Here is a 22325-nt window from a genome sequence, read left to right as displayed (position 1 = left end):
CTACGAAGGCCGGCGCAGCACACCGGGGAGTGGGTGGCCAATACAACGCCCGGCCGCCTTTGTCTCCCCAGTGTTGTTTACTACGCACCGCACCAGGTAATGTTGTGTTAAGGCTGCGTCGACCTAGAGAAAGCACAGGACGGGACTATTAAGTAATATTATCGCCCATCACTCACTGCAATTAGCCGTTGCCGGGAATCGAACTCGGTTGGCCTAAGGTGCGCAGCCGTCACCAGAATGCGCTAACCGCCGCGCCACCGCTCCCCCACCGGGACGACACCAAAATCCGCGCACTCGACCTCGGCTCCACAAAGCAGAGAGCGGCACCGCGATCCGCACGAGGTCCCAGGCAGGTGTGAGGGTGGAGGGAGGGGGTGATGAGTGGGAGAGGGGGAGAGGGAGGGAGGGAGGGTAGGGTGGGGGTAGCAGGGGGAGTGAGGTCGCGTGGGCGTGGGGGTGTGTGGGGGGGTGATACTGGTGGAGGGGAAGGGAGGGCAGGGGGTTGTTTGGCTGCGGGGGGTGAGGCTGGGTTGGATTGCGGGGATTGTGGTGGGGGGCGGGGGGGGGTCTTGGCTCACGAGGAGGAGGAGGAGGGGTGGCGGTGGAGGGAGGCAGAAGCGGGACACGGGGCGTGGAGCGAGGTGGCTGGAGGACGGGGGACGGCACGGGTGGGTGGGTGGGAGGGAGGGAGGGAGCGAGTGTGCGTGGCAGGAGGTTCATAGAGCGCCGCGGAGGGACCCGTCCCTGCCGGCTTGGGATGCGGGTTGCTATGGAGTCGCCGTGTCTCGGAGTTGCAGTCATAGCCTAGAGAGAGAGAGGGGGGTCGAGGTACGAGCAGCAGGGGGTGGTGATGGGAGCGCTGAGGCTGCGCGGACCTGAGCCACGGGATGAGGACGGCGATGAGCGCCGCGGAGCAGAGACGGCGACGCGCGGGCACCGCGGAGGTGCCGCGTGTCGCCAACGGGATCGCGCGCGGAGTGCGTGACCTGCGCTAATTCGGGGAAAACGTCCTGGACGCCACTAATTTGCAATTTGCGCACGCGTGTCGACATTCTTGCCGGGCGCACGAACAGCCGCGGAGATTTAAGGGGGAAATGTGGCCGAGCATAGAGTGCGAGGGGAGGAGGAGGTGGGTGGGTGGTGGAGCGGGGACGGTCGGGGGTGGGATGGGAGGGGGTGCGTTTGGAGAGAGATGGGAGAGAGAGCGAGAAGAGAACGAGCGAGCGAAGCGCTCTGGTGTGGGCGTAAGGGCTGGAAGAGAGGGGAAAAAAACCCCGCGAACGATTCCATAGAAACACGCGTTCACACACTCAGGGACACACACGCACGAACCACCCCCCTCCCCTCGCCCCCCCACCCAGCCCAACTACCCCAGCGCATCGGTGCGGGCCCGAGGCGGTACTGAAAAAAAGGTCAGCACTTCTTCCCGCAGACCGCCGCCTCGGCGCAAAACGCGCGGGCAGACAGCGCGGGCCCCCCTGCTAAACACACTTTGGACCGTGACATTTGCCAAGGTCCGCTCAGCCCCCTACCCCCCTCTCATGCAGGCAGCGGCAGCAGCGCGAGATGACACCCCCCCCCTCTCGCCCTCTACGGACCCCGCGTCCCGCGACCGGCGCGCGCGTGCACACGCACATACATGCATACATATACATGTATGCATGCTGTAGATGCACACAGCAGACACAGAGGCGTGTACGTACACATGCACACGCGCGCACACGCGTGTGCAGAGTCACGTGTGCAGAGTCACGGATCCGCGCAGCGCCGCCCCCGCGCGCACTTCGGGCTTTGTGTGTTCCGGCAGCGCGCGTGCACGCACGCGCATGTAGATACGTGCATGTTTGCGCGCGTGCGTACACGTGAATGCACGGGTGTGCGCGCGCATGCATTCACGTGTGTATACATAGTACATACATAAGTACAAACATGCATAAACATACTCACGCAGGCTCACGTGCAAATGTACAAAGACAAAGATCCCCACCCTCCCCTATAGCCTTAACAGACTCTTGAGGCAGCGAGCACCGATGAGGGCCGGCACAGCACACGAGGGGGCGGGTGGCAAGCACCACGTGCGGACGGCTTCCTCTCCCCGGTGCTAAAGTTTCACACACCGCGCCAGCTAATAATTTAAAGTTGAGTCGACCTAGGGGAGGCCCAGGGCCGGTTCAGATAATCGTCACTGGTGTTGGCCATGAGCGGGTATCGAACTTGGGTCCGCCAGCTTCGTAGCAGAGCTTGCTAACCGCTACACTACCCATAATAGAATTGTTTGGCGTTAGATCGCGTAAATATAAATGTGTTAAACCCGCCACAGCCAATTAGTGAGGTTTGTCACGGAAACAGAATGTGCCAATCCGTTACGAGTTCAGCACACCGGTGTGTTGGAGAGAAAATCCACAACATTTACAATCTGAGTACGACGTTTCGCCAGTAATTACAATCGGCATCATCAGGCGACAGCCAGATTTGTAGATAAATCCTCCTCCAAACCTTACAAATTGGATGTGTCGCGTGGTGGCGGGTCGAACGACACATTTATATTTACGCGATCTAACCCCCCAAAAAAACCCTGTATTATTGGTCGTTAAACGCTACACTACCGCCACCCATACAAACACACGCGCACACACGGCTACAGTCACGTTACGTATACAGGCAAATAAGTCGCGTTCCCAAATCGCCCGTAACGCGCCCCCCATCTCGTGAGATCTCGGAAGAGAAGATGCGTGACCTCCGGCGCCACTGCATCCATCGTTCTGCACCCCCCTCCACCGACGCCAGTCCGCACTGACCGGCGTGGGGAAGTATGGCCCTGACATCTCTCACGACTTGCGAGACGTGGGAGGTTGACGAAACGGGCTGTGCGTGTAAACGCTCGATTTACTCCAGCAGTGGAGAGACCACGTCTGACAACGATGAAAGGCAAATTTAATGCATGCTCCACAAACATGGATATCTCGAAAATGTATATATTTTTCAACGATCCAAATTTGTCCATCTTGAAGCTAAGCAGAGTTGATCCTGGTTAGTTCTTGGATGGGGGGGGGGTGTGGGGAGGACCTCCACCAGGTCTTGCCAGGTGTTGCAGGCGTGCGGCTTCCAGTTGTGACGAGAAGCACGCCATCCTGAGTGTAGCCCCCAGCACCTGGAGAGGCCCTCTCCAGGTGCCGGGGGCCCCGTGTGCCTCAAGGAGCCAGGAGGCTCCCGTGAGTGGACTCGGCCGCACAGCCTCAGAGAACGTATCCACCCTCCCTGTAAACCCCCCCCCCTTCCTGATCCATTGCGATGTCTGGCCATGAACCGCGACAATCATTTCGCGGCCCGAAGGCGGTAGAGAGTGAGTCTCGCCATTCTTCACAATTCACGCAACAACGCTCAATTGCTTCTCGTCACTAAAGTGGCCGCAGCGTCGCCACGGCGCCTGTGCCAGGCTAGGTGCGCTTTGAAGTCACGTGACGTGTCGAAGGTTCGCTGGCAGCAGGTGACGGGACGGACCCGCTTGTTATTGGTCACATGACTCAAATTACCGGCAGATGCTCCCGTCTGTACTCCCACGCTGTTGCCACCTTGCTGTGTTTTATGCGCCCGGCAGTCGGCTCGTTGTTGTGAGCTTCGCCCACACGCGCGCGCGCGTTATTTGTAACAAGTGCTCCTATTCTCACGTGCATTTTCCTGAACGCTGCTGGGATGAATTGGATTACGATTACTGGCGTTAGGCACTACCACTAGAGTGCAAGATACGTACAGTATATCCATATAGTCCGACATGATTTCGCCCTACATTCTTTTTTTTGTTTAAACCTATGAGCAGGTTGAGCAAGGCGACATTGGGCGAGAGGCACCAGCATAATTCATCCCCGGAACAGCGTTCCGGACTGTTCCGGGAGAAATTAAGCAAAGGGAGAATAGCAAAAAAAAACAATTGGTCTCGGACAGGGACAAGCAGTCGACAGCACGGACGCCTGAGGGAGGGTCGGGTGGTTTGCGGGAGAGGGGCGGTGAGTTCAGGAGCACAGCGGCAGCAGCGGCAGCAGCGGCAGCAGCAGATACCTCGCAGCGAGCGAAATTGACCGAGGATGTTTGACCGACGGCGTGACATTTACTAAAATATCGAGGTCTCCTCGTGAAGGAAAAAAAAGAAAAGAGAGAGCGAGAGAGAGGGGGGGGGGCGGTGGGGCTGCCGATCCTCCCAGCGGACTTCAGCAGGGTCCGGGACGGTGCCGGCCCCGCGTCGTCGCGCACAGCGCGGGGCCTCGGGCGGTGCGCGACGTCGTCTGTCCGAGCGGCGCGCACCGCGGGCACCGCGACCAGCAAGCAGAGGGGGTGGGAGGCGGCTGATGAACGCTTCCGCCTTACACTCGCCACGTCGCCCGCGCGCCCATCCCCGCTCCCTGCAAACAACAACTTTCTCTCTCCGCGCCTAATAAGACATAATGCTAATCAGGTTCCGAAATCATTATCAGAGCCCCCCTTCTGGGAGGTGTCAAGTCCGAAGACTGGCCCCGCACGCTCGCTCTAATTGCACCGCATTCAGGCGCCCGCCCGGACCCACAGAAAAAAATGTATTTTGCGTCTGAGATTGGACTTGTCATCGTCAATATATAAACGCTTCCCCCCCATTCCCACCACCCCCAACCCCCCCCCCCCCTACCCTTTTCTTCTCTCTCTCTGCTCCTCCGCGCTCAAAGCGCATGCCTTCTAATTTGAATCGCGACTTCATTGCGCGCGCGCGCACACAGAGAGAGCAATGCGCCCGTCTGCTCACGCGCGCGCGGCGTGTGCGCACCGATACACGAGCGAACGAGTCAACCGGCGCATGAGCCCGGGTCTCCCGTGTCGGCTCTCGGAAGCTAAGCGGAGATGTTGAGCCTGGACTGCTGCCTGGATGGGTGACGCTCGCACACAAGCGGCGTGTACGTTCGAGGCTGCCATGGCGCCGCGGAGTGAACAGTGGGACGAGCGAAATATCAATTGTCTAGTAGCGCCATGCTCCCACGTCTGCGTTCCCCGCGACCACCGAACAGCACTGACCCAACGTGGGATTGTCAAGCAATCCCGTGTCCACACACGGCGAGCGGAGTCATCCTCCAGTCGTGGCGTTTACAGAGCGGCCGCACGCGTACACACGGACAGAGTGCGCGCTCATCAACATATGGAGACCCCCCCCCACACACACCCCACTGGCTCCCATTAATTCCAAACCGCATTGATGAACAATGTGAGCTGTTCACACCGGGGCTTTGTGAATGACTGCGGAGTGAAACGTGGATTTCGCCATTCTGAGCACGCGCTTCCCGTACGGGTCATACGCGCGAGACTATCGGAGAAGATTCCATTAATCAATCAGTTAAAGTCGTTTATTTATAACATGCGTGCAGGCGAGAGGAGCCAATTGAGACGGGGGAAAAAATACCTCCCTTTTCATGGGAAAGCGGGTATTTGTTAATGTCACGCCTCCTGTCAAAGCCCCGTGCCAACTACGCAACTCCCTCACCCCCGCCCCGCCCCCCGTGCTGTCGACTCCATGCTCAAATCCAGGATGAAAACTTCCCTCGTCCACATTGCCGATGAACGGCGCTCAATGCCAGCCGGAAGAGAGCTGGGAAACACCGCGGTTCCGGGAATTATTTGAGCAGCCAAGCCAACATCCACCCCGCCGCGTTTTGTTCTCACGACGCTGCGGTGGTGTGTAACAAAAAAAACTTGCCTACAATAAAGCGGGGTTGTTATAGAGATGCGTTCCTCGTACTCTCGTGGCAGTGCCTTACGTCGATAGCCCATGCCCCCGAGCCAGCCGAGCAGCATTCCGAAGAATATCGAGCGAGAAAATAAACTCCGCGCGTGGCTGTCTTCAAACAAGCGTCTTCAATCGCATCTTAGCCCCAACGTTTCTTACCTATCGCATTGTTGTTGGTGGCCCCGTAGATCAAAGGTAGTCCCCTCGCCCTACGAACCCTATACGAATGTATTATCATAATACGACCAATTATGAACCCAGAAGCGAACCCAAAGAGTCTAACGACTATGTTCGCGGGCGGTGTTTGCTGGGGGGTGTTTGGGCGTATTTGGGGTTGTTTGCCCAGTGCCGTGCGGGGGAGTTTGACTTCGTGCGAGCGGTACCGGAGAACCCGGACACACCCCCCCCCCACCCGATGTGGGGTGGGGGGTCACACTGACCACTGCCATCCCATGGCCCGCGCCTCGCCCTGGCCTGGCGGAGCAGCCCGTGGCGGTGGTGGCCACCCACCGAAGCACAAGCCGGGCTGGAGACCAGCGCGGCTTGTGACCCCTGCTACGGGCACATCGACAAAAACAAAGACCCCCCCCAGCGTATAGCCTCAACAGACTGTAGCGGGCAAGTGCTGTTAGCGAGCACCTATGAAGGCTGGCATGGACACACGAGGGGGTGGGTGGCCAGCACCACGGCCAGCACCCCGGCCGCCTTTGTCTCCCCAGTGGCGATGTTTACACCTCGCACCAGGTACTCATTTTAGGCTGAGTCGACCTAGAGGAGGCCCAGAATCGGTTCAGATCATCGTCACCCAGGTGTTGGGAGGCCGTGAGCGGTAATCAAACCCGGGTCGTCAGGTTAGTGGCGCAACGCGCTCACCGCTACACCGCCACTCCCCTCGATACACGGCAGCATCCCGCACGCGGAGAGAGCCTCCGCAGAGGGTTCAGACTGAAGACTTCAGACTCAGCTGGTAAAGACGACTGAGCTAAGCAGCTCTTTTTACAAGGACGTCCAATTTATAAGTGGGGACAGAAGGAGCTGACTGTGCTCTTTATAAACTGTGCTCTTTATAAGCTGTGCTCTTTATAAGCTGTGCTCGGAGCGAGGAGCACCTCTGAAAGCCCGCACGGCGCTCGGGGCGGGTGGCTGGTCAGCACCACCCCCGGCCACCTTTGTCTCCCTCGTGGCGATTTTCACACGCCACAACAGGTCCTCACTTGAGGTTGAGTCGACCTAGAGGAGGCCCAGGGCCGGTATCAGATCATCGTCACTTGGTGTTGGGAGGTCGTGATCACGAATCGATCTCTGGTCGCCGGGTTGGCAGCGCAGCGCTAACCGCTTCACCGCCCTTCCCAACAAAAACACACAAAGGCGAGACAAAGATCCCCCGTATAGCCTTCGCAAACTGTTGGGGCAAGTGCTGTTAGCGAACACCTATGAAGGCCGGCACGGCGCATGAGGGGTTGGGTGGCCAGCACCACGCCCGGCCGCCACTACACACACACAGACACGCGCACACAGACACGCGCGCACACAATGCGCCGTAATTATTAACCAATTAGTCCTCCAGCTAATTCAGCGTCACCCACTCTCACGTCGCGCGGGGCGGGGGGGGGGTCACTTGGCGAGAGATGCTTCGTGGTAGCCAGGAACCCCACACGCACCCAAGCCCGCCACCCACACCAGAGGCGACACGACGGGGGTGGTGGTGGTGGTGGTGCAGGCAGCTGGACTTGGCTTGCAACGTGGCCCCGTGATGCCCGTGTACAGTGCAACCACTGCTAGAGCTCCCTCTACCGGGAAGCCCTTTACCGCCGCCAGCAGTGGCGAGAGCAAGGCAGTTGCGGGGGACGCGCCTCTGTCTTCTACCGGCGATTGTTCGGCCGAAACGCGGCGACAAACCACCGCCCGCTGTTAGCGTCACGCGTTGCACCAACGTTGTGTCGACTTGCCTATCGGTGTTTAGAAGGATACTAAACCTTCAGCAGGAGCGGGGGGGGGGGGCTCATGACCCCCCTGCCCCCCCCGCGACGGGACGTCTGAGCCATATCAATGCAACGCGACGTGACTGTGCGTCTGTGACAAAGAGCTTCATAGCCCGTCGGATTCCTCCTGCAGACGAAACAAATGTTTTTTTGATTCTGCGTGGGAGAGCTCAAATTTGAGATGGGTCGTCTCAGCAATGCTCCCCAAGAGGAAGTGGAGCTGCAGCTCGAGACGGTAACTAGTTCTGGGCCACGGATCACTGGAGATGCCACCCCTCATTGTTGGTTTCTTCGCAACATTTGAATCGCATTGGATACGAATCATGGACACGTGACAGCGATTTGGTCAACACATTGCTGAGTGAAGAAGGGCTCCCCACCCCGCCTGGGTGTCGGGGTTTATTTGACTATACTTCACCGCGCTGGTCACTGCGGGCTGGTGAAGTGTGGAGGGGGAGATGGTTTAGATGTTCACTCGAGGCTGACGGTGGCTCGTGGACCCGCGTGCGATCGATCATGCTCATTTCAGAGCACGGTGAATGGGATGCATTTAAAGAAATACAGTTTTAAATGAACCTCGCTTCATAACAACGACAACAAACCTAGACAACATTGTGGCATCAATAGTGGTGATGGTGGCATTGCCTTGGTCGCATCTATCAGATTACACGAATCACCGTTGCGGAATTAATGAACGATTATAAAGCAGACTCGTGCCCACTCAGCGCGAGCAGGGCTCCCGCAAACCCGACTCCTGGGACAATCTCGCCGTCCCTGGAGACTCACGCTCACAAACAGTGCGTAAAGCACACTCCCACTGAGCACCATCACGCCACGATGATGTTGACGATGATGGACATGCCGATGATGACCGCAATGACCATTGTCCCGATGACGTGACGGCAGCATGACTAATTGGCACGCAGGAGCGCCAGCGGTGGAGTGTGGTCGGGATGAGTCCTGGTCCAAGAAACTAAATTGGGGTCACTCGCTATCCGACTTACGCCCCCCCCATCCCCCTTCTCTCTTCGTAGTCCCGGCGCCTGGGCTACTTCGGCCCGTGGCTTCCTGTGCAGTCGCACCGCCTGTACACCGCTGGATAGAAGCTATGCCAGTCTATGGGTCTCTTTGCAGTCTATGGGTCACGTGATAAATGTTTGAGTCACAGCAGTGGCGTAACGTGGTTGGTCCACTCCCCCAGCCCTCAATGTCCAATTTCTCGCCCCCCCCCTCGCTAATGGGTGGGAGGGGGAGGAGGAGGTTGGGTATGGGTCGGATTTTCCAGCGACGTCTGCCTGGAGGCATCGCAGTGCGCAGTGTCACGGAGCGAGACAGCTGGCCCGCACCGAGACGCAGAGACTCAACGCGATCGTCGATAACGCCATGGCCCTACATAAGGCGGCGGGGGGGGGGAGCAAAATATAAATTGGCGACCTCTCTGGCGATGGCCCCTTTCCTCGTAGCCCGTGGCCATTCCCGGAAACGGCGCCTCTAGCGTCCTTTCCTTTTTCAAGGCGACGGTGTTGTTACTGACGGGCGTGTTGGGGTTGTTAGTTAATTGTGTTTTGTGCGCCACCGATAAACTCAGCAGCAGCAGCAGCATCGCCACCAGATCACGTGCTTGATTTTCGCAGAGAAGCACGGTCTCTCATCTACCGACTCATCTCCTCCCCGTCCGCCCCTGGGTGTTTTTGCAGGACATACGCACGGACCAGTACTGTGTCTGTCCTGTCCTGGGCCTCCTCTAGGTCGATTCAGCCTCAAATAAGTAATATATCTGGCGCGGCATCTAAACATCAAATGCATCACCGCGCTGTGGACAGGCCCCGGTGCCGATTGGGAGCGCCGTGTTCTCTATCTGACAACAGCTGCGTGTGCTGTCTTGCCTGTGTGTTTGTGTCTGTCTGTCTAGTCTAGAGGGAGCGGTGGCACAGCAGTTAGCGCGCTACGTTAACGAACGAATCCGACCACCGGAGTTGGATTCCCAGAGAGGGCTAACATCAGTGGCTCTGTGGTGTCCGAGTCTCATCGCTTATCCTGGGCCGCTTCTAGGCCGCATGGGTTTGAAATAAGTGCTGGGTGCGATGCATAAACATCAGCAGTGGTGAGACAAATACGGCCGCGGGCGACCCTGGAGGGAGGAGATCCACTCCCTCGTGCGCCGTTATGGACTTAATAGGTGCTCGCTAACAGCACTTGCCCCAACAGTTGTTGCGCGTGTGATGTGTATACCAGGACATGTATGTAGCGGGTGCCTGTGTGTTTCTGATTTTAGCAATCGTGGGTAATTAATAGAAATGTATTATCTTGCCGAGACGGAAAGAAAGAATCGATGTTGCGAATCATTGATTGAATAACACACACACACACATCTTAAAGATGGTCACTCACCCGAAACGTCAAATCTTAGTTTTTTTTAATTCTGTGTATATTTATTTGGAATATAGACTGAGTTGTGTCTTCTACACGGGCGTGTGATCGTTTGGCCCAGTATTCACCTTACCTGTCAATACTGTACACACACCTGCCGTGAAACGCACGTGGCCATATATGGTATCGATTCGCTTCGGGAAGTGCGCGGGGGCTATTGGATCATACTTCACCACTATTTAAACGAAACTAAAAAATATATATTTACCATGTGAGGCCCGGTGAGCTACAGAGCTATTTTTCAGATGCAACCTGGCCACAAATGATAGCTCAAACGAAGTGGTGTATCATGTGGTAATACAGAGCGGCAGCCAAATGTTCTGAACGCGTGTTTCTAAATCTGGAGGGGGGGGAGAAAAACCCAAAGCGACCATGGGGAGAGAAAACATGCACACTTAAAAAACATACGAGGGTGGGGATCGGGATCGAACCCACGACCTCCTGTGTACCGGGCGAGGTAGTTAACATCTCGCCACCACGGCGCCCTATGAGTGGGATGGGCGAATCGTCATGCCGCTCACCATCATCATCACCATCATCACCACCATCACCATCATCACCACCATCACCACCATCACCATCATCACCACCACCATCACCATCATCACCATCACCATCATCACCACCATCATCACCACCATCACCACCATCACCACCACCATCACCACCATCATCATCACCACCACTATCACCATCATCACCACCACCATCACCATCATCACCACCATCATCACCACCATCATCACCATCATCACCAACATCACCATCATCACCATCATCACCACCACCATCACCACCATCATCACCACCACCATCACCATCATCACCATCATCACCACCACCATCACCACCATCATCACCACCACCATCACCATCATCACCACCATCATCACCACCATCATCACCATCATCACCACCATCACCACCATCACCATCGTCACCATCATCACCACCATCACCACCATCACCACCACCATCACCATCATCACCACCATCATCACCACCATCATCACCATCATCACCACCATCACCACCATCACCACCATCACCACCACCATCACCATCATCACCACCACCATCACCACCATCATCACCATCATCACCACCACCATCACCATCATCACCACCACCATCACCACCATCATCACCATCATCACCACCATCATCACCACCATTATCACCATCATCACCACCATCACCATCACCACCACCATCATCACCACCATCATCACCATCATCACCACCATCATCACCACCATTATCACCATCATCACCACCATCACCATCACCACCACCATCACCATCATCACCACCACCATCACCATCATCACCATCATCACCACCACCATCACCACCATCACCACCATCACCATCATCGCCTGCACCCCCCAAACATATTTGGTTCCCCTCCCCTCTGGCCACCCGCCACCTCTCAGCCGTCGCCCCCCCCCCCCCATCTTCCACTTAGCCCGTGGAAGCACCCCCCCCCCGTCTCTCGTCTGCTTTACTGCCGCTCTAACTCACTGGGCTGTGTTTCATGCGCGCTTTGTTGCATTAAAACGCCGTGGAAATAGCACATTTGATGGTGGTGACGTTGGTGATGGTGGCGATGTTCGTGATGGTGGCGATTGTGTGGGGAGGGGGGTGATTGTGGTGATGGTGATGGCGGTGGTGATGGTGATGATAGCGATGGCGGTGATTGATGGCGGTGGTTGATGGTGGTGATGATGGTGGTGATGGTGGTGATGGTAGTGATAACGGTGGTCATGCTGATGATGGCGGTGGTGACAGATGTAGTTGATGGTGATGGCGGTGGTGATGGTGGTGGATGTGGTTGATGGTGATGGCGGTGGTGATGGTGGTGGATGTGGTTGATGGTGATGGCGGTGGTGATGGTGGTGGATGTGGTTGATGGTGATGGCGGTGGTGATGGTGGTGGATGTGGTTGATGGTGATGGCGGTGGTGATGGTGGTGGATGTGGTTGATGGTGATGGCGGTGCTGATGGTGGTGATGTGATGCTCGTGTTGTCGTGGCGCTCTGATTGTGAACACAGCCAACAGGTGACAACCGCCGCGTGTTTTTCTATTAAAATGCATGCGCTGCTGTGCGCATGCGCACTCACATGCGAACACACACACACATACACACTCAATCACACGTACATAGGAACACACACACACACATACACACTCAATCACACGTACATACGAACACACACACGCGCGCGCGCACTCGGGCCACTCGCAAAACCCACACGCACGCCCACTCACACGCGCGCGCGCGCGCGCCCACTCACATACGGACAAAGACCCCCCGTGTAGCCTGAACAGACTTTTGGGGCAAGTGCTTTTTAGCGAGTAAGCACCCCCATGAAGGCCGGCACGGCGCACGAGTGGGTGGCGAACACCACGCCCGGCCGCCTTTGTCTCCCTCGTGGTGATGTTTACGACAGGCACGCGCCCACCTACCCACCCGCGCGCGCGCGCCAGCGATGCATGCAACACATGCTCTCGGTTTTGTTCTGTAAGCCGCGCGGAGCAGGCTATCCTCCCCGCGCTGCTCCTCGCGGGGGGGTGGAGGTGGGGGAAGAGGGCGGGTTGGGGTGGGGTGGGGTGGGGGGTCCGCGCGACACTTCGAGCGCAGACCGCGCCGCGCGCGAGTCGCGAATCGGTCCCGGGGCGGCTCCTCGCATCGACGGATGGGAGTAGGGACTGACGGGGGTGGGAGGGAGTGGGATGGGATGCTGTGGGGCTCTAGAGGCGGGGGGTGCACGGGGGGGGTGGTTGGGTTTTGATGTGGGAAGGGGAGGGCGAGGTGGGTGGAGGGGAATGGGGGGGGGGCTCTCTGGCCGGAGCGATGAGCGAGGGAGGAGGGAGGGAGGGGAGGTGAAGAGGGAGAGAGGGAGGGAGGGTGCCTTTTGCTCGTATCCGTCCCGCGCATCGCCACGTCGCTTAGAGCCGATCCCCAAGTTCTCGCGACTGCCGAGGAAGGTCCCGGGGATAATCGATTGTTCTGACCGCGCGCCATCTCTCCCGCAACAATCCACTCACCCGCCGCACACTTTCCCCTCCACCCACTCACCTCCCCCCTTCACCAGCTCGTCCACCCACTCACTTCACCCTATCCCCCTCCATCCACCCCATGCACATTCACCCCCCCCCCCCGCGCGCCCTGTCCCATTGGCTATGACGGCGCGGGGGCCGCAACGCGCACACAATCTACACGTGTGTGTCTGTGTGTGTGTAGACGTGTGTGTAGACGTGTGTGTGTAGACGTGTGTGTGTGTAGACGTGTGTGTGTGTAGACGTGTCTGTGTGTGTAGACGTGTGTGTGTGTCTGTGTGTGTAGACGTGTGTGTGTGTCTGTGTGTGTATGTGGGTGTATGTCTGTGTGTGTAGACGTGTATGTGTAGACGTGTGTCTGTGTGTGTATGTGTGTGTATGTCTGTGTGTGTAGACGTGTGTGTGTGTCTGTGTGTGTAGAGGTGTGTGTGTGTGTGTGTAGACGTGTGTGTCTGTGTGTGTCTGTGTGTAGACGTGTGTGTGTCTGTGTGTGTGTGTCTGTGTGTAGACGTGTGTGTGTGTCTGTGTGTGTATGTGGGTGTATGTCTGTGTGTGTAGACGTGTGTGTGTCTGTGTGTGTAGAGGTGTGTGTGTGTCTGTGTGTGTAGACGTGTGTGTCTGTGTGTGTGGGTGGGTGGGTGTACACGTGCGTGTGCGTCTGTGTGTGCGTTTGCTCAAATCACTCTTTGCTGTGCGCGCTTTCGGACCGAGTTGGCCCTTGCGTGCGCTCGCGTGTCCTGTGCGTGGGTGGTTGTGTGGGTGGTTGTGTGGGTGGTTGGAAGTGTGGGTCGTTGTGTGGGTGGGTGCATGCGTGGGTGGAAGCGTGGGTGGGTGCATGCGTGGGTGGGTGCGTGGGTAGAAGCGTGGGTGGTTGTGTGGGTGGAAGCGTGGGTGGGTGCATGCGTGGGTGGGTGCATGCGTGGGTGGGTGGAAGCGTGGTTGGTTGTGTGGGTGGTTGTGTGGGTGTAAGCGTGGGTGGGTGCATGCGTGGGTGGTTGTGTGGGTGGTTGTGTGGGTGGGTGCATGCTTGGGTGGAAGCGTGGGTGGGTGCATGCGTGGGTGGAAGCGTGGGTGGTTGTGTGGGTGGGTGCATGCGTGGGTGCATGCGTGGGTGGTTGTGTGGGTGGTTGTGTGGGTGGTTGCGTGGGTGGATGGGCGCCTGGCTGGCTGCGTGCGGGTGTTTGGTGCGTGCCTGCGTATTTGGCTGGGTTCATGTGTCCATGGGATGAGTGGGTGTGTGGTTGGGTGTCAGCACCCCAGCCCGGGCAGGCGGAGTGAGCTTGCAGCGGCAGCGGCGGCGGCAGCGCCCAGCGCTGTAGCCGACAGCACAGTCGGCGAGCAGAGCCGTTCCCAGCCGCCGCGCCGCACTCACACACTCTCCCTCTCTCCCTCCCTCCTCACCCTGACACCCCTCCTCTCCCTCCTCACCATCCCGTCTCTAATTACATCGTGTACGTCCTGGCTACGGAGCCACCATAGCGCTTGCACCACCGCGACATGATGCATCCGAGCTAATTAGTGGTGGGGAGGAGGAGGAAGAGTGGGGTGGGGGGCTGGTGGGGGGGAGGGTGATCTTTTTTGTTGTCCGGGTGTAAAAGCCGTTTCAAAACAAGGCTCTGCTCCCAGTGGGGTCACAGTCGCCCATGCTCTGATTTTTAAAGAATTATTATTATTTCTTTCTCTTTTTTTTTCTGTCGGTTTTTTTTCTCTCTCTCTCCTCTCTCTCTCTCCTCTCTCTCTCCCCTCTCTCTCTCTCTGCACAAATCGTCAAAGGAATACGCCGTGGCTCGTTCTCGCCGCGGCGAACAGGTGTGAGGGCAGTGTCTCTCTCTCTCCCTCCCTCTGTCTCTCACTCTCTCTGGGGAGGAGATGCCCACAGGAGGTCGGAGCAAACCTCTCCGCGCTCCCAGTGGCGAAAGCGGAAAACAGGCGATGCCGACCCCAGGGGTGGTGTTAGTGTGGGTTGTGTGTTAGCGTGGGGAGCGGTGGCGCAGCGGTTAGGGCACAGCACCACGAACCCGGCGTTCCCAGTTCGATTCCCGCTCGCGGCCACCAACACTTGTAAGGGTTATCCGAACGAGGACCTGTTGTGGTGTGTAAACATCGCCACTAGGGAGACAAAGGCGGCCGCGCGTAGTGCTGGCCACCCACCTCTCCGACCTTCATAGGTGGTCGCTAACAGCACTTGTCTCAAAAAGTCTGTAAAGGCTACACGGGGGGTCTTTGTCTTGTGTGTTGGTACTTGCTGAGCCATTGGCCCAAATTGGCGTATCGGTACCATCCAGGGTGGCAAATGTTAACCGTTTTTTTTTGTTGAAACAATCTTACGAATTTTTGTTCATGATACCAATGTACACCGCGGGAGATTAATTTTATTTAACGAGAAAAAAATAGGTAACAAAAAAACAACGGTCACCGTAAGTTTGTTCGATAAGGCAAATCTATAATTGTGTTAATAAAACAAGGGCGATAATGCGACACGAAACATCTGCTGAATGTGAGAATGAGTGAGGATGTCGTGCGGCTATCCAACAGCAAGCAACAAGCGCTCTTCTCCGGCCGTGGCGGGCACCGCCCATGCCTCCTGGGTGGTGGTCGCTGGCGAAATTCGCCACCTCAAGCGGTGCCGACCCACCGGGCGACCCACCCCGTGCGTGGCTCATGGGCCCTGAATGTGTGCGCAGAGGGAACGTCCTTCATTCGCGCATCAATACAAATTAAACACGGAGAGGGAGATTTCCAAAGCGTGCGGTTAACTACCACCCCCCCCCCCCCCACTTAAACACCCACATGATAAGATATTATTTATATATTTACATCCGTCATCTTTAAATAGACCCGTGAAGGCGTCGGTAAAGTAGGTGTTATGAGCGGAGCCGTGGTCTGGTGTGGACGGTGGGAGCCTGCGCGTGTACTCTGAGTGGGGAGTGGTCGCGCTGTGGTTCGTGCACCTCGCTACGATCCCGGCGACCCGCGCACAACCCAACCCAGTAGCGAATAATTGAAACGGTCCTGGGCCTCCCCCTCGGTCGGCTCAGCCTTTAATTAGTACCTGATGCGGTATGTGAAACAAAATCACCGGGGGAGACAAAGGCGGCCGGGCGTGGGGCTGGCCACCCACCCGCTCGTGTGCCGCGCCGGCCTTCATACTTAGCAACAGTTGCCCCAACAGACTGCGTTGGCTACACGAGGTGGTCTTTGTTTTCACTTAAAATCTGCGCTGCATAAGTGATGCGCTGTGTAAGAGCGCACGATGCACTTTACCCTGACCCATGGCTTGATGTGACCGTCGCGGTATGGGTCGTTGTTGGCTCGCTGGATGGGTGGATGGGAGGGTGAGTTGTGTGGTGGGGTGGATTGGGAGGGTGAGTTTGGTAGTGGGGTGGATTGGGAGGGTGAGTTTGGTGGTGGGGTGGATTGGGAGGGTGAGTTGGGTGGTGGGGTGGATTGGGAGGGTGAGTTGGGTGGTGGGGTGGATTGGGAGGGTGAATTGGGTGGTGGGGTGGATTGGGAGGGTGAGTTGGGTGGTGGGGTGGATTGGGAGGGTGAGTTGGGTGGTGGGGTGGATTGGGAGGGTGAATTGGGTGGTGGGGTGGATTGGGAGGGTGAGTTGGGTGGTGGGGTGGATTGGGAGGGTGAGTTGGGTGGTGGGGTGGATTGGGAGGGTGAGTTGGGTGGTGGGGTGGATTGGGAGGGTGAGTTGGGTGGTGGAGTGGATGGGGCGGTGAGTTGGGTGGTGGGGTGGATTGGGAGGGTGAGTTGGGTGGTGGGGTGGATTGGGAGGGTGAGTTGGGTGGTGGGGTGGATTTGGAGGGTGAGTTGGGTGGTGGGGTGGATTGGAAGAGTGAGTTGGGTGGTGGGGTGGATTGGGAGAGTGAGTTGGGTGGTGGGGTGGATTGGGAGAGTGAGTTGGGTGGTGGGGTGGATTGGGAGGGTGAGTTGGGTGGTGGGGTGGATTGGGAGGGTGAGTTGGGTGGTGGGGTGGATTGGGAGGGTGAGTTGGGTGGTGGGGTGGATTGGGAGAGTGAGTTGGGTGGTGGGGTGGATTGGGAGGGTGAGTTGGGTGGTGGGGTGGATTGGGAGGGTGAGTTGGGTGGTGGGGTGGATTGGGAGAGTGAGTTGGGTGGTGGGGTTGATGGTTGCCGCGACTGGAGGTTGGGTTGGTTGAGGGTTGGGGGAGCGCAGGGAGGGGTTCTGATCGAGTGGCTGTGGATGCTACGCGACGCTGAGCCACTGTGATGATGGGGCCCATGTCCATCGGCTCTCCGCGATGTTTTGTGATGCTGCTGCGTTGGCAGTGGTGCGCAAATAAGAAACAAATGGGACACATTCGTCATTAACACCGTGGACTTACAAATACAATATGGAACGCGCGATGTTTCGGGCAAGGGCCCTCCTTTATAGAATACACATTATTTTGCGTCCTAAACTGAACGTAAGTTTTTTTTGCTCCTTTCAAGGCTATGCGTCGAGTGCTGTGGTCTATACAGCGCATGTAAACACGCGTGTTTACACGCGTGTTTACATGCGTGTCGTGTGTCTGCGTGGCTCGCCGTCATGACACCTGTGCGTGCATTTATTTATTTATTTGCTCGGCCCTATTCGCCGTCATCCCTCTCGGGCGTACGCAAGCGGTGCGCAGAAGCGCGCTGGGTGCCGATGTGGCTAACGTGGGAGTGCGTGTGTGTGTAAGTGCCTGCCACTGTGTGTGTGTGTGAGCGTGAGCGTGTGTGAGCGTGTGAGTGTGTGTGAGCGTGTGTGTGTGTGAGCGTGTGTGTGTGAGTGTGAGCGTGTGTGTGTGTGAGCGTGTGTGAGCGTGTGGAAGTGCCTGTCACTATGTGTGTGTGTGAGCGTGTGGAGGGGGGGGCGCGGTAGTGTAGCGGCTAGAGCGCTGCGCTACGAACCCGCCCACCCGAGTTCGATTCCCGATTATCTGAACTGCTGCTGGGGCCTGCCCTAGGTCGACTTAGCCTCAAGTGAGTACCTTGCGTGGTGTAATGTGTGAACATCGCAACTAGGGAGACAAAGGCGGTCGGGCGTGGTGCTGACCTCCCGCCCCCTCTTGTACTGTGCCGGCCTTCAGAGGTGCTCGCTAACAGCAAGTGTGTTGAGTGCGTGGGCAGTGGCTCGTGTGCGTGTGAGAGCGCGCGTGTGTGTGTGTCAGTCTCTGTGTGTATGTATGTATCAGTCCGTGTGTGTGTGTCAGTCTCTGTGTGTATGTATGTATCAGTCCGTGTGTATGTGTGTGTCAGTCCCTGTGTGTGTGTGTGTGCTTCACCTGGGATGGGTATCTCTGACACACGCTCTCACAGAAACTCACACACACATGTACACACACACACGCGCGCCTATGTGCTTCTGTGCACATCCGGGCAGTTGGCCGGTGATATGCAGTATGCATACCCACTGCCCTGAGACGATAGACTGTATTGGAGACCCTTAGGCTGAAGCAGGCGGTGCAGTCGCGACCAGGGTTAGACATTGACGAAAGCGCAGACAACGCGCGCGCACACAAAGACAAAGATCCCCCGTGTAGCCTTAACGGACTTGTGGGGCAAGTGCTGTTAGCGAACACCTATGAAGGTCGAGACGGCACCCAAGTAGGGGGTTGGCCAGCACCAGGCACACGCAGACACTCACACACTTATCGACACGCGCACACACTCACGCACTTATCGACACGCGCACATGCGCGCAGCGCTACCCCAAATAACATCGCAACCATAGCAGCACAGGTAGGGGGTGTTCAGCACGGGAGACGCGAGAAGGCGGTGTCACGCACACTGACATCGCCACAGCGAGACACGGGGCAGCGAGACACGAACAAGCAACAGCGAAACACGGGACATGGAGACACGGGACAGCACGGGACCCCCGGCGCTGACCCCCCCCCACCCCGCACTGACCATCGTCTTCACAGGCACGTGGAGCCGAGGGGCCGAGACGTCGGCCTCTCTGCCGAGCTGGAAGCCCTTGGACCGAACCCAGAACTTAAATTTGGCGTTGTCTCCGGACGCCGCCTCGCCTCCGCTCAGTAGCTGCACGATGCGTTGGTACTTCTTGTGCGTGACCGTCTTTGTCTTCCCGGCGTCGCCGTACGTGCGCAGGCACCATTCCTGGAAAGAGCGGAAAGTGCCGCTTCGCCGCCGCCAGCGCGGCCCGCTCGGCGCCACCGCCACCGCCTTGGCGTCACCCAGGGATGAGGAGCGGTGTTCGGACATGTCCCTCCCTCTCCTCCCTCCCTCCGTCTCTCCCGCACTCTCTCGCCCTCTCTCGCCCTCTCTCTCTCCCGCTCCTCGCTCGCTCGCCGCTCGCCCTCCGCGTTGCACCTGCCCGAGCGCGAGCCTCCTCCCGTCCGTCTTTCTCTCCCTCCCTTCCTTGTGCTGAGCCCCCCTGCGCTCCCCTCGCTTCTCCACGCCTCTCCCTCCCTCCCGCCCGCCCGCTCGCCCTCTCTGGGTGCTCACGGCGGCGGTGGCAGCAGCAGTCGCGCTGCTTCCACGCAGAGAAGCAGCAGCAGCGACGACGATGGTGACGATGGTGCCGCTGCTGCTATTAAATATTCTACAAATGCTCGCAGGAGTGTTAATTGCCTCTGGGTCAAGCACAGACCCTCTACCTCCTCCTGCTTTCTCTCCGCCCACCTCCAGAAATATTTACCAAATGAATAACGGTCGCCAAATGTTCGAATCGAAGGCTTGAGAGGGGACACGCTGGAGAGAGGCGCGTGGCGCTGATGAGAGAGCGAGCGAGAGAGGAGGGAGTCGCGGGCTGCCTGGGTCGGTGCGCCGCGCAGGACATCCCCGTTGCGGCGGGACCCGGGTAGGAGGATGTGGAAGGCGGAGGAGGTGTATGTATGGCTGGGCTGGGGGAGGGGCCATGGGCTTCCCTCTCCCATCCTCCTCCTCCCCCCACATACAACCCTACACCCCCCCCCCATTCCTACCATCCCCTCCACCAAACACCCCCCCCCCCGCCCCCTCGAGTACGCGCCACCCATCCACAGACCGCTGCTCCGTCTCGCCTCCCACGATCTCCCCCCCCCACCTCTCTCCACCCCCCCACCCCATCCCGGCCTCTCCCCTAATTCCACCCACGAACACCGCCACGGCCCCCCCCACCGAGCTCCGTGCTCTTGCAGCGCTCGATTGGAGGACGGAGCCAAAGTTTCTGTGGTTACGGCCAATCAGCCGCGCCTGTCCCGGCTGTCCCATTTAGGAATGCTCGCCGCTCGCCGCCACAGCCACAGCCGCCACTGCGCCTGCATTGCCGAGTCACTGCGCGCTCGATTCGGCCGCGGGTGCAGCGGCGGCAGCAGCAGCAGCGCCCTGGAGCGCGCCGACCCCGGCGCGTGCACGTGTGCGCTGTCTTTGGAGCGGTGGCGCAAGCGGTTAGCGCGTTTGCGCTACGAACCCCGGGGCGACCCGAGTTCGATTCCGGCTCACGACCAACAACAGTGGCGAATGTCTGAGCTGGTGCTGTGTCTCCCCGCTAGGTTGACTCTTCCCCAAAATGAGTACCTGGTGCGGTCTGTAAACATCGCCACTGGTGGTCCTGGTTACCCACGCCCTGGCGTGCCGTTCCGGCCTTAATAGGTGCTCGCTAACAGCACTTGCCCCAACATTATGTTAAAGCTATACGGGGGGGCTTTGTCTTCGTTTGGAGCGGTGGCACGGCGGTTAGCGCACTGCGCTGCGAACCCCACCGTGCGATTTTGATTGCCGCGCTTGTGGCCAACATCGGTGGCGAATATCTGGAACGGTTCCGGGGCCTCTTTTAGGTTGACCCAGCCTTAAATGACCCCTTTTGTGTGGTGTGTGTGTGTGTACATCACTACTGGGGAGACAAAGGCGACCGGGCGTGGCGCAGAGTGTGCCGGCTACACGGGAGCGGTGGGACGGTATTGTGCACCAGTGTCCGATAGCGCGACCCGGCAGGTGTCCTTGTGTGTGCTCATTCAGTCCAGGCAGGGATAGATACAGTATCTAATAAATACTGCACGCGTGGTGTGCTCTGGTGCCGCATGTGACGCTGTGTGGGCACACGTGCGCACTCTCGTGGTGTCCCGTCGCTGATGAGATTTTTTTGCGAGGCGAGGAGGGCAATTAGCCCCCGCGCCTTTCTGAAAGCAGCGTTCGTGCAACGTCGTCACGCAATCACACAGAATCACGCACATGCACAACCACGCATAATCACACATGCACAATCACACATACATAATCACACACATGCACAATCACACATAATCACACATGCACAATCACACATGCACAATCACACACATGCACAATCACACATAATCACACATGCACAATCACACACATGCACAATCACACATAATCACACATACACAATCACACACATGCACAACCACGCATAATCACACATGCACAATCACACATACATAATCACACACATGCACAACCACACATAATCACACATGCACAATCACACATGCACAATCACACACATGCACAATCACGCATGCACAATCACACATACACAATCACACACATGCACTATCACAAAGATCCCCCGTATAGCCTTAACAGACTGTCGGGGCAAGTGCTGTTTGCGAGCACTTTTTAAGGCCGGAATTGTACACGAGGGGATAGGTGGCCAGCAACACGCCCGGCCGCCTTTGTCTCCCCAGTAGCAATGTTCATACACCATTTGAGCCTGAATCGACGTAGGGGAGGCCCATGACCGCTTCAAATAATCATCACTGATGTTGGCCGTGAGCGCGAATTCAACTAGAGTCGCCCTATACCACCACACTACCGCTTCCCCCACTCGTACACGAACACACGCGCGCACGTGTGCACACTCACACATGCCCAACAATCGTGCGTACAGTGCAATACTCACGCACACACGGGGTAACACTGCCGCACGTCAGTGTCGCTACGATTATTTTTCGCTTTGCACGGGGATCGGCCGAGAGCGGGTACCGGGAGCGGCACCCTTCCAAAATAAAAGCCCCGCGCCCCCCCCCCACCCCCGGACCTCCTCCTCCAACCCCCCCCCTCATCGCCCCCCCTCCCATGCACGGCCCGTTGTCACCACTCCGAAGTCAGGGAACGAGAGCGCTAATTTAAAGCGACGCGTG

The 22325-nt window shown here is 57.8% G+C and overlaps 1 protein-coding gene across 1 annotated transcript in view; it reads right to left on the bottom strand.

Annotated features, from left to right (window-relative positions):
* Nucleotides 1-19440, bottom strand: part of LOC144719153 (nucleolar protein 4-like) — a 141116-nt gene extending 121676 nt beyond the window's left edge. Inside the window, exon 1 of the mRNA XM_078595026.1 lies at nt 19126-19440. Coding sequence (XP_078451152.1) covers nt 19126-19440 — 315 coding nt within the window. The remainder of the gene's footprint in view (nt 1-19125) is intronic.
* Between the last annotated feature and the right edge of the window lie 2885 nt (nt 19441-22325).

The sequence above is a fragment of the Lampetra planeri genome, chromosome 5 (genome assembly GCF_965212315.1).
Source record: "Lampetra planeri chromosome 5, kcLamPlan1.2.h2, whole genome shotgun sequence".
In the NCBI taxonomy this organism is placed as follows: Eukaryota; Metazoa; Chordata; class Hyperoartia; order Petromyzontiformes; family Petromyzontidae; genus Lampetra; species Lampetra planeri.
The sequence above is the reverse complement of the archived record's forward strand: the minus strand, read 5'-3'. Positions and strand labels throughout refer to the sequence as shown.